The sequence below is a fragment of the Ambystoma mexicanum genome, chromosome 1q (assembly GCF_040938575.1).
Source record: "Ambystoma mexicanum isolate Mex_15411 chromosome 1q, UKY_AmexF1_1, whole genome shotgun sequence".
Lineage (NCBI taxonomy): Eukaryota > Metazoa > Chordata > Amphibia > Caudata > Ambystomatidae > Ambystoma > Ambystoma mexicanum.
Genome location: NC_090922.1, coordinates 558,780,702 through 558,793,711, shown reverse-complemented (window position 1 = coordinate 558,793,711; position 13,010 = coordinate 558,780,702). Strand labels below are relative to the sequence as shown.

Sequence of the window (13,010 nt, the reverse complement as noted above, 5' to 3'; positions counted from 1 at the left end):
GTGTAAGTGAATGCAGCAACTGTTTCATGGGATTGATGTTCCCAAACGAAGCTGGCAGAGCTGGAGGAGGTTCGGTCAGAGGGCCAAGTGGTCCCAGGTGGGAGGAGAGGAGGGAGTGGTCAGACCAGGAGAGAGGGGTGGAGGGAGGGGTAGAGAGCAAACAATCAGTATGGATGATGGCATTAAGAGTGTGTCCAGCCGAGTGGATAGGACCAGAGGGGAGAGAGGTTCAGAGATCACCGTAGAGAGTAGAGGCCATGATTGAAGAATAAAGGTGGATGTTAAAGTCACCCAGAAGGAGGAGTTTAGAGGTGGAAGTCAGGAGAGAGGAGGAGAAATCGACCCATTCTGAAAGGAAAGAGGATATAGGGCCTGGGGGACTGTAGATAGTGGCAATGTTCAGAGAGAAAGTAGGAGAGATGCCAAGCTTGCAGACCACACTTTCAAAGGAGGAGCAGGACTGGGTGGGTATGAGGGAAGGAAGGACCCACTCAGGGAAGATCATGGTTATTCCAACAACAGCATGGTTGGGGCGAGGCTTCGATATGATCTTGTAGCCATCGGGAGAAGTGAGTCAAAAGCAGTGACTGAGCTGGCATTGAACCATGTGTCAGTGAGAGCGAGGACGTCAAGATCAAAGTCTTCGAGGAGGAGGTAGATGTCGGATGAATGTTTGATAGTGGATCGAACATTAAATGTGGGTAATTGAAGGCGGTCACCACCTTTAAAGGGTTTCCGAGGAGGGTTACAGGGGGGTGGTACACCCATCGGAGGTGGTGAAGGAGGTGCTGAGAGAAAGGAAGGAGGGGTAGCAGGAATGGGAAGGAAGTTGATGAGAGATGGCACCGGTCAAAGAGGGGGAGATTGGGTCGAGGACCCTGGGCCATGATAGTGCCATTGTGATAGACATCAATGATGCACCTTGAGGATGAGAAGCCTGCCAAGAGAACTTCACATCTAGTGCCACGCTTAATGGATGAGGAATAGGAAGGGGAGAGAGTGGAGAGGAGATGCAGAGTCCGAAGGTCTGGAGAGGGGACAGAAAAGAGGACATCAGTGACAATTACTTATAACTTACATATCAATCTCCCAACTTGAAGTTCTCCATTTGTGAAAGCACCATAATCTGTGTGCGCATTCTGTAATTTCCTAATGTTGCATCTTAAATAATTTATTGAGTGATTGTCTGTGCAGAAATGCTCTCTGCTTCTGTTAGCCTTCGGAACAGCATCTATTTACCACTTTGCGGCCATACAATTGGTTAAACTTTATGTGGATCCTGCTTGCAAACCTTCCAATGTGTAGCTTCTGTAAGAAATAAACATCAAATGTTTTCACATTCTTAAAACAATCATGATGTTCACCATGGTTATTATGCACTACGTGCTTGTTTCCAGGACCACAAATTGAATAGTGTGCACAGCAATTAGATATGTGATGGTTACCTGTGTGGTTGAAAATCACACAGGGCATTTCCTACTCCACAATCTAGAATTACTTACATGTGCTTGAGACCTTTCTGACTGTTGCCTCTGCAAGAATTCTAGTGTCCTTGCTTGGTGTTACACAACGTTTCTGCTGTGTGGGACTTGAATGCAAGCAACAGAAGTACATCCTCTGGTGACTGCACATGTGATTTTCACAGGCAAGGTTTGAGAGTTCTCCTTGTTCAACCCACTGCTTATGACCTGTCTTAGTCATTTTGGAAAAGAAAAAATGTACGGCACGTTGGTTACTGGCTTATCATGATAGCTAGGTGAGTGAATACAGCGTCGTCTACATATCATCACGAATGGTTAAATGAAAGGAAGGCTTGCAGCAGCTAGCATTACTGTTTAAGAGGGTGGGTGCACAGTACGTGCAGAAAAGATGGATTCTGTTTTTTGTTGTTGTTGGTGAAGATGAGTTAGTTTGTGTCAGTGTGGATTGTCGACGGGTGGGTGTTTCAAAGCTGGAGCCCTTAGAGAAATGAAAAGGAGGCTTCTTGAATGCCTATGAAATCCAGAATCAATTTCATTGACAGGGCCACATGGGTCTATTTTAGGCAGTGTCCAAGTGAACTTTCTATTCCTGTTTTTGCCAGGTATAACTTCAAGTTTTCCAGCTACCAGTTCACCTCAATCAACATCTACAGGTGAGAAAAGAAGACCAAATAGGGGACGTGATTAATGGAATTGGGTAAGCCATTGGTGGGAGCGGGCATGGGGTTTGGGGGGGAGCACTCAACTGGACAAGAGATGATTCTGAGATGAAATGTGATGTTGTTTAACCTGGTTTTGGCCACAGGAATCCTGCAACCCTTCCATGAATAATAATAATAATAATAATAATAATAATAATAATAATAATAATAATAATAATATCAGGTTTTTATAAAATCCTTCAAGCTGCTTCCTCCCACTTCTAAGTGTTGTAATAATTTAGCCATATAGATCGAAGGCAGCGTCATTATAGTAGGATAATTTGAGGAACAGTCATTATCAATAGTGTTTGCTCCTGAGGTGGATAAGCTGTTGGCACATGGTGCCAATGACAATATAGGTTTCAGAGCTGTGGAGGTGAATTAAAAAATGCTAGTTTAATACCTAGTAAATACACAGCATTAGTTAGTGAATTAAACGTGTTTTTATTTTGTAATGTTTAAATAACACGTTTGCCTTTGTGAGATCATTTTAACTATATCCTTGCTTGAACTTGAACAGGTTTAGTGTGGGCATGCATCAGGTCCATTGCGAAAGTGAACAGTTTCTCTATGGATGCTGTCTGTCACGTTTCAAGGTGCAGTGAAAAAGAGTCTCCCAAAGGGGAATTGTGTTTTTGAAGGACATTTGATGGGATATTACATTGCTGTTTCTTGAGTGCAGAGAATTGCTTTCTGTTGCTTCCCTGTCTTCTTCTGAACTCAGTATTTTTTGCAATTCAGTCAATATGAGTAATTAGGGTATGAATTCTGTACATTCTTATTGGTTGAGAAGAGGTCAATAATGGCCTTTATGTGTGATATATGTTAATTTTGCTCACTTTAACAGTACACAATTTGTAGACCTCAGACGTATGAAGGGTTGAATTGGTTCTGCCAAGGTGAAAGCTTGCAGAGCGGCCGTGCTGCATGTCTGAGGCGAGTGTGTAACTTGTGAGCTATCCGCCAAATATTGCTACTATGTAAATGGTTTGTATAGTGACAGGTTGTGAATAACAGCTGCTTACCAGCAGCCACACATGCTTCATTTTGTACACTGACAGAGAGGTGATGGCTGGAAGGTGTGGCAGTCATTTTAACCACTGGAATTACTCTGGGCAACCATCCAGACTATTGTTCTTCGCCTGCCAAGCCATTCCATAGAGTAGAAAGAATATGCTACGTTATTTTATGTTGGCTTATATCATGCATTGCTACTATTTGCATGGTCTCTTGGCGCTCATGTGGCTCTGTAAGAAAGCAGTTGGGGCTAGGTTAGTAAGGAAAGAGGGATAAGGTAGAGGTTGTACCCTTATGTTGGTGCTTCTGTGCCATTTGGCTTTCTGAGTGTGCTTTGATTGGGTGCACTGGGGTTATTGTGTTCGGAGGGGCAATGTCAAGTGTTTGAGTTGTTTGTTGTCTGCAGCAGTTTGTTCTTCTAGCAGTTGTGTGGCTTGTGAGTTTGTGTTCAGTAAGGCTAGCCCATGTGGCTGTGTTTAGTATGTGGGAGGTATACCGGAGGGGAGTGATGAGCAGGGATGGTCAGTAGTGCTTAAATTCAATACAGTGGCCATACTCAAAATGTATCTAAATTCAATGCAGTGGCTACCCTCAGAAATCGGTTAAATTCAATACAATGGCTAGTCTAAAAAGTGCATCTAAATTCAACACAGTGACTACTCTCAAAATTCTGCTAAATTCAATGCAGTGGCTACTGTCAAAAATGCATCTAAACTCAATACAGTGGATACTCTGACAATGCAGCTAAATTCAGTACAGTGGCTACTCTCAGAATTCAGCTACATTCAGTACATTAGCTGCTCTAAAAAATGCATCTAAATTTAGTCCACTGGCTACTCTCAAAATGCATCTTAATTCATTACAGTGGCTATTTTGAAAATGCATCTAAATTCAATACAGTGGCTACCCTCAAAAGAATTCCACTATATTCAATACAGTGGCTATTCTCAAAGATTAAACTAAAATCAGTGCAGTGGCTACTCTGAAAATGCATCTAAATTCAATACAGTGACAAATCTCAAAATGCATTTATATTCAATACATTGGCTATACTTAAATATGCATCTAATTCAATTCGAGTGTTAGGAATACAGCACTGGAGATGCTGCTAAATTGTTGTCTCTTACCTGGAACTTGCTACAAACAGCTTTAAAGGACGGGCTGGGTCACCCAGGTCAAACAGGTGCAAACAGGCGATGGGATATGCCTTAGGGGGTGCCATTTGCCTCAGCCCTTAGCCGGCTGCCTGGGCAAAGCTGCCCTGGGGGCATTGTTAAAGAGGACTTGTTAGAGAAACAGCTGACCAGGATCAGCCCCCAATCAAGGGGGGCGGTGGGAGGGCAGAGGGAGGAAGGGAGGGTCGAGGAAGGGTAGGGAGGACAAGAAAGCATTGGAGGCTTGCAGGTCTCAGAACACTCATCAGGAGGACAAGTGGCCTTGGGAAGGTAGCTTCCCCACCAGAGCGCAGGAGCTGAGAGCTCCTTGCAGAGACCTCATGTTCAAGAAGAATGGAGGAACAAGCTGCTCAGTGTTCCGCTTAGTGTGCAGGGAAACAGCTGACCTGGACCAGCCTCCAATCACAGGGATGGTGGCAGGGCAGAGGAAGGGAGTAAGGGAGGGTTGATGAAGGGGCGGCAGGACAAGAAAGCAAAATGGGGGTACCAGTGGGGCACGCCGAGTCCGTCCCCTCCGGTCAATAGTTGCATGCTGCTTCATGTCCACATCTTGTGCATTTACCTGACGATTGAGGGAAGTAATTTTGTAGTTGGGCTGGGGTGTAATAGTATTGGTGCAAATATTTGAAGTGAATAAGCTTATATCTGGTACAGATTGCCCCTTTCCTAATCATCTCACAACAGTAGCCTCACTCCGTCTCCAATATCTCCCTTCCAAGTGTCCTCTCCCAGACCTCCCGTGGTGAAGGTGTAGCAGCAGGTCTACTAGTCAGAGCTGTAGCGTACAGTACGGACGTTACTCTGCGCCCCAGGTGTCCCTGCACTGCTTTATCCAGTGTGTTGGTAGTTTGGGGTTGCTTGAAGAAAGACGGGAACAGTTTCTGCAAGGTTACCCAGAGTCTATAGTACAAGAATACATCCAGTGCTGTCATTTCCCCTTTCTCTTTTAGTAGTTCTATCATTGTGAATGTCTTGTTAGGGAGCAATTGTCCAAAGTTTGCCACACTATACAACATATATACAACACATTTCCTAATGCAATTCAGTTACATGATATAACCACAACCTGTGAAGAGAGGGTCAAGTTAGTATACAAATGGCATTAGGTAATTCTTCAGAGTTCGTTCCCTAACTTTCAAGTCCAACCCTAAGGAGTGAGGAGCCTTATGCTCAACATAACAGTTGTGCATAAAAGCGTACGATTGCGCAGATTAACAAAAAGCGGGTCTTCTTGCCGGGGCTGTAGCAAGTCAGGAAAAGGCTTGAGGCGATGAAGAATTGGTTCCCACACTATTCAATTAGGCCCTTCACTTGGCAGCAAAGCAGTGTTCAAAAGAGGAGAATAGCTAGGAAGCGCAGGCTAACCCAGCCAAGTTTGAATACCTTTAAGGGATGCTCATGCTTAAAAAGGATTGGCTGTGCCAGTGGGCCACCGGTAAGTGATGCAAGTACTCAGCGACCCTCGGCACAGTCCGGACCAAACTTCGCCAGTTCAGTCGAGGTCGCTTGTAGGTTCGAGTGCTGCTGTTTCGCGGCGCTCCGGCTCTCAGCGGCTGAGGTGGAGAATGATCATCTGTGATGGACAGTTGCCTTTTCTCAGCTTCCAAAGGAGGTATGAAGAAAATTCCAGTGCAGCTGGCTTCAAGGCACAGGAGAGCAGAAAAGCAGGAGAGCTATAGTGACCATCACCACCAGGTAGTGATGTGGGAATTGTGGATATGGGCAGCGTTACGCACTCTCCTTATTCGGTACCCAGAGGAGCTAGGCCTGCAAAATTTGGCAGGAGAATGCATGGGACCACAAGCAACCGCTGTCCCAAGTCTCTGTCTCCACTCGAGACAGCGGTTGTGGTGCACATTACCTGAGGTAGAGCTAAACAGTTTGTTGGATGGCCCAGGAACACTTCTGAAGGGGCTTGTTCGGTGTGTAAGCAGGGGGCATCGAGAGTAGTTGTTCCCACTACACCAATGGGGCGAAGCGCCTTGGCAGGCGTTCTTGATCGAAGAAGAAAGCAGGGGTCTGACCTAGCCACAGTCTTGAGCTAAACGCGGTAAATGCAGTTAACTTAGTACAAAGAAGTCAAACATTATGAAAAGTAACTTCTGCCACTCGGTCGTCACAGGCACACTCCTAAAATCACCAAAAATACCTTCAAGGGTGTCTAGGGCAATAAAACAAAGAGGGACCCCAGCACACGGTACTGGAAGGAACATTGCGCACTGTTAAAAATTGCCAAGAAATGGCAACATAATCAAAGACTAAGGGAAACATAGTTTCCCAGTACTGACAGTCTGGAGGACGTGGCAGTTTCTCCATAACAAGTGAGCAAAAGCCCAGGGGAATTCAGCTTAAGGAAGGGCTCCACTAGAAAATGTCAATTTAGAATAGCCAAACAAAGGCAAACTTTTTGGGGGGTTCATAAATGGAGTGAAAATTGCACATAAATGACATCTTTCCTAACAGTGAGGCAGTAGCAGCTGAATGCAGATCGAGGTGACAACTGCATCTGAGCAGGGGCCTATGCTGGATGCATGAAGAACAAACTGCCACAAACAACAAACAACCCAAACACTGGACATTGCCCCTCCGAACACAATAACCACAGTGCACCCAATCAAAGCACACTCAGAAAGACAAAAAGCACATATGCCATTTTTTCCTGCTTCGGCAAGCACCAACATAAGAGCACAACCTCTATTTTATCCCTCTTTCCTTACTAACCTAGCCCCACCCGCTTTCTTACAGAGCCACATGAGCGTCTGGAGACCATTCAAATGGTAGCAATGCATGATATAATAAGTGAACATAGAGGAGCAGGATGGTGCCTTACAGAAGAAAGACATGACCACCAGAAGGTTTCCAAAGGATGTATGAGTACAAAGCAGCTCTAATTTAGACGACTGCCTCCAGACAAGCAGTGCACAGTCTGTTCCAGCATTGGAAATGTAAACAGACACTGTGGTGGAAGGCAACATGTGGTGGCATTTCATGTACACAGACCCTTCCCATTAGTCGCCCACCTCGTGTAGCACCGAGAATTATTTACCAAGCAACTATGGTCACTGGGCAACCCACAGACATCTGGTAAACAGGAAACTCCCAGAGAGGACTCAGATCCCTCAGACAGTGAAAAAGACTGTTGTAGCAACCAAGAGAGGAACCAAGAAAAAAAAGAACAAGAACACAGCGGAAGCACATTAAGTGCTCATACGTTCTGGTTATTCATTAGAATATACAAGTGCCCATTGACTCTCTAAGTTTTGAACCTGTGTTTTTATTCTTACTTCATCACCACCTTGGCCACAGAGATACTCTGTGATGATCATAAGTTGAGAGGTTGTCAATACAGAGATGTTCAACACAATCCCCCGGGATCAATGTGATCTGAGATATTTAATTCCTAGCACTTAAAGTAGGCAATGTGAAGTCTGTGAGACAGCTTCTCATTCACTACATCTGCACAGGAGAGACAACCATCTTTGTAGCCTAGTTTTCTATTAATGTCCCCTCTATTTTCATAAACCATGCCCCTTCATCTTATAAAGCCATTACCCATTTGTCCTCAGCTGGTGATCAATAAGATGGTTAATTTATTAACCTTTTGCACTGAAAAGCTAAAGTCACGGATCAGTCCCAATGAGGCCGTAACATGTCTGGATTGCTTGTGGTCTCATGCAGAAGAAATGGACTGCCCGTTTTGAGTGGGAGGTGACCAAGCCTGATTTGCATCTGACCTTTCGCAACTCTAAAAAGTCTTGGAAGGTGAAGAATGATTCTGTAGGGTTTGCCTAGAGCGATGCCAGTGGTTAAGATTAATTCAAAACCTTTCAGCTATTACCTGTTTGTTTTGCTGATGTTCTCCCGGAGTGTGACAGGTATGTCTAGACGTGCGTCCTGTGCCTTCTGGGCCAAGAGACTCAGGTGCTGATGATGCCCAATAGGTCCGGAACATACGTGGGGTTGCTATTGGTCTCGTGCAGAAAGGATGTGACCAGGAATTTTGTGCTGAACTGCCCCTTTTGGGGTGGGACCAAGGCTGATTTGCTCATGGTCTGTAATGGCTTGGCAGGTGAAGAACGGTGGTCTGGAGGGTTGCCTAGAGCAATGTCAGTGGTTAAGATTGATTCTAAACCTTCCAGCATTACCTCTTTGTTTTACTGATGTCCCCCGATGGGGACGGGTATGCCCAGACATGGTTCCTGGACCTGCTGACTCTAGAGACCCAAGCTGTACCCCACTGACGACATCCAGAGTGATGCCCGTGTTTAAGATTAATTGTAAACCTTCCATCCATGACCGCTTTGTTTTGCTGATGTGAACTCGAGTGGGATGGGTATGCCCAGACGTGGGTCCTGTACCTGCTGGGCCTAGAGACCCAGGTGGCACCCCACTGATGATGCCCAATACGGCTGAAACATGCCTGGGGTTGCTTGTGGTCTTGTGCAGAAGGAATTTGACAAAGCAGTTTGGGTTGAACTGCCCCTTTTGCAGTGGGTGTGACCAAGCCTGATTTGTAAATGGTCTTTCCCCTCTCTGTAATGGCTTGGCAGGTGAAGACCAAACGTCTAGGGGGTTGCCCAAAGTGATGCCAGTGGTTAAGATTAATTCTAAACCTTGCAACCATTACCTCTTTATTTAGCTAAGGCCCCCCGAGTGGGATCAGTATGCCCAGACGTGAGTTCCATGCCTGCTCGGCCGAAGGACCCAAACTACACCTCACTGGTGATACCCAACAAGGCCCGAAACATGTCTGGGGTTGCTTGTGTTTCTTGTGTAGAAGGAATGTGAACAAGGCCTTTGGACTGGACTGCCCCTTTTGGGGAGGGTGTGACCAAGCCTGATTTGCATATGGTCTTTTCCCTGTATGTAATGGGTCGGCACACAACAAACCATAGCCTGGGGGCTTGCCCAGAGGGATGCCACTGGTTAAGATTAATTGTAAACCTTCCAGCCATCACATCTTTGTTTTGCTGATGTCAAGTTGAGTGCGATGGGTATGCCCAGATGGGGTTCCAATGTCCTATGAGCATGGGTTTTTTTTGGGGTCTCGAGCAGAAGGAATGTGACCATACAGTTTGGGCTGGATTGCCCTTTTTGAGGTGGGACCAAGCCTGATTTGCATATGGCCTTGCCCCTCTCTGTAATGGCTTGGCAGCTGAAGAGCAATGGTCTGGAGGGTAGCCCAGAGTGATGCCAGTGGTTAATATTAATTTTAAACCTTCCAGCTATCACCTCTGTGTTTTGCTGATGTCAAATCGAGCGGGATGGGTATGCCAATGAGGCAGAAACATGTTTGGGGTTGCTTGTGGTCTGGTGTTGAAGGGATGTGACCTAGTAGTTTGGGCTGGACTGCCCCTTTTGGGGTGGATGTGACCAAGCCTCATTTGCATGTGGTCTTTTCCCTCTCTGTAATGGGTCGGCAGATGATAAACAATAGTCTGGGGGTTTGCCCAGAGCGATGCCAGTGGTTAAGATTAATTGTAAACCTTCCAGCCATCACATCTTTGTTTTGCTGATGTCAAGTTGAGTGGGATGGGTATGCCCAGACGTGATTCTCATACCCTATGGGCATAGGGTTTTTTGTGGTCTCGAGTAGAAGGAATGTGACCATGCAGTTCGGGCTGGATTGCCCTTTTTGAGGTGTGACCAAGCCTGATTTGCATATGGCATGGCCACTCTCTGGCTGGTCAGCTGAAGAACAGTGGTCTGGAGGGTTGCCCAGAGTGATACCAGTGGGTAATATGAATTCTACACCTTCCATCCATCACCACTATGTTTTGCTGATGTCAAATCGAGTGGGATGGGTATGCCAATGAGACAGAAACATGTCTGGGGTTGCTTGTGGTCTCATGCAGAAGAGATGTGACAAAGCAGTTCAGGCTGAACTGGTCCTTTTGGGGTGCGGCCAAGCCTGATTTTTATATAGCTCTCTCAGCTAATTTCTGAAGATGCGTAAGTATCCTGTGTAGCTGTGCAGATGAAGGAAGACCTGAGGACCTGTCCTGAAGAGGACTGGCAACCAACTCTTGTTGCTTTTCCGGTGGTGCCCCTGTCTGGCTACTCTGGAGCTAATAACGGTACCGCAATTTGCGGTACCGTTATTAGTGCCTTCCCCATTCCCATTGAGCCCTATGGGGGCTCAAATGGGAATGGGGTATGGCCCTGATGAATGGGGAATTACCGGTCCATTCACCAGGGCGGAGTCGGAACGGGTTTGGAGGCAGCCATGGCGCTAATAGCGCCATGGCTACCTCCAACCTCCTAATGAGGCCCATTGTATATTGTAAGGATTTTGTGTGATTACTGTTTTCTCATTGCTAAAATTACTTGTGTCTATTTGTTCCGGCCGACAATATATTTATAGATATTTTTCATATACACTTGTCCAAGAGCAATTCGTGGTTTGTTGCTTGCGTACTCATTGTGGTCCTCTGATCACTCTCACCCCTCCTGAGAACTCTTGACTGCCTGCCAAGCTACATAGATTGGTCTGGCTTGTCCAGAAGGTTCCCCCGTTCCACTAAATCGAGGGTGGCCTCCTAAACTTCTGCCCACCAGGGCAGAGTATAGAAATCCATCTTAACAATTTGTTGTACAGCGGTGGGATAAGATCGGAGGTACCCAGTGTTGCACACTGCTAAGGCCCAGGTTACACTTGCACAAGAGACACAGGGCCTCATTGCGACCCAGGCGCTCCTGTAATGAAGGGTGCCGTTACGGGACTGGCACCGTTCATTATGGGATGCCCTATTATGAGGTCCCCTTGCGGGACCCGCTCAGAACGTCTGGTCAGACCAGACGTCCTTAGCGGGTCCTGCAAGGGGACCAGGGAGCTAATAACGGGCCCGTTATTAACGGGCCCGTTATTAGCTCTCTCCCCATTCCCATTGAGCCCTATGGGGGCTCAAATGGGAATGGGGATGGGTTTTTTCAATGAGGAATTACCGGGTCCTCCAAGGGTGGAATGGCCCGGTAATTCCTCATTGAAGGAACCTGGACCTGGAACCCGGTATGGAGGCAGCAATGCCCTTATTAAGGGCATGTCTACCTCCATACTCGTAATGAGGCCCTGAGAACGATTTGTACCAAAATGTGCCTTTCAGCCACTGGTACTAAATCCAAAATGATCGAAAGGATCACAGATTGGCAGGAAATGCAGATTCTAGCTGTGCCTTCTTATGATAGTACAGAAGGTACCGGAGCTATTCGTACCAGCAATGTGTTAAGTAGTGCTACAATAGAGAGAGGCCAGGATCTGAGGCTGTGTCCATGCTGGAATTCAAAAAGCAAGAGCTGCTGTTTAAGCAGTAGGATCTTGAATTTCTGCATGGCTAAGCTGGATTTGGAGAGGTCAGAGAAGCAAAAAGACAGAAACCACCAGTTGGAGCTTGCTAGATCGCTGCGCACCAATGGTTCCAATAGAGTGTCTGGTAATAGGGCTGGCCCTTCCTTTCATACAAGGTTTCCAAAATACCTGCTTAGTGTTTATGATGACAAGAATGACATCATGGACTGATTAACTGCATTTGAGTATGCATGTGAGGTGTAAGAATTAGTGGATGCTGATAAGATTGAATGGTTGCTCATTTGACTACGCCATTTTGGCTACAGTGCTATTATGAATAAGCCAAAGGCTGACAGAAAAGACTTTGCTAAATTGAAGCAAACTCTGGTTTTAAGGTTTCGGAAGACTCCTGCCCAATACTTGAAACATTTCAGAGAATACAAGAAGACAGGATGTAATACTTGGGTTTCCTATGTTGCTGTTTTTTTTTTTACAAATATGGGCAAGCCTGCTTGTAGTAAGCAGGAGGAGTGGAAAAAGCACAAGGATAAGGAGGGTAGGGATCTGAAAACCTTTCTTCTCAGAAGGGTCACAAAAAGTCTAAAAAGGGTAAGTCACCTGAGAACAGTCAGAGTAGTGGGAGAACCCTCCCAAGTATAGCTCAGTTTACAGTAAGCCTCTCTATGTTCACTGACCCAGTGGATCTTGGGTGGCCTGTGGAGCAAGTGAGCTTGTGAAGGGGGACCTCAGATGTAAGGTCAAAACCTTGGGGATACACTCTGTGAATCTGGCATTGCCCTCCTGTGAGGAGGAAGAAATGATCACAGGGACATCCTTCTCCTCAGATTCCTTCCCCAGTGGGATATAATCTGAGGTAGTCTTAGTTTTCCTGGGTCCTGGTAGCTAGGTGTTTCAGAAGCTTATGCTAGGATACCTGACAACACCAAACACTACTTTAAAGACTGTGTGCTGATCAATGAAGTTGACACTCCTGCCTTCAGGGATAGTGGAGCCAGCAGAATGGTGATGGATGCCACTCTGGTCAACCAGGAGGAGCTTGCCAGAGTTCCCCTGATGCCCACCAAGTTAGCTGATGGACCCCATATCAAGTTCCCAGAAATGCCTGTAAATCTGACTATTATTGGTACAGTAGTAAGGATTCCTGTGAGTGTACAGAGGCAAGACCCTGGAAAGGTTCTGCTGGTAAATGACATCAGAGACTTAGGTCTTGTGGGGGATACAGCAGAAAGACCATGCACAAGGTCACAGACAAGAGGCGCCCTGGCTAAATCCAAGGCTGAGCCAAATGCAAAGGGGAAACCCAAGGCTAAGGGAGTCAGAACATCAAAAA

At 46.2% G+C, this 13,010-nt stretch overlaps 1 protein-coding gene across 3 annotated transcripts in view; it reads left to right on the top strand.

The window, feature by feature from the left end:
- LOC138531671 (uncharacterized) overlaps positions 1–13,010 on the top strand; it is a 236,476-nt gene that overhangs the window by 132,197 nt on the left and 91,269 nt on the right. For all 3 annotated transcript variants that reach the window (XM_069641005.1, XM_069641004.1, XM_069641003.1), the window contains one exon: positions 2,084–2,134. In XM_069641005.1, coding sequence (XP_069497106.1) covers positions 2,084–2,134 — 51 coding nt within the window. The remainder of the gene's footprint in view (positions 1–2,083; positions 2,135–13,010) is intronic.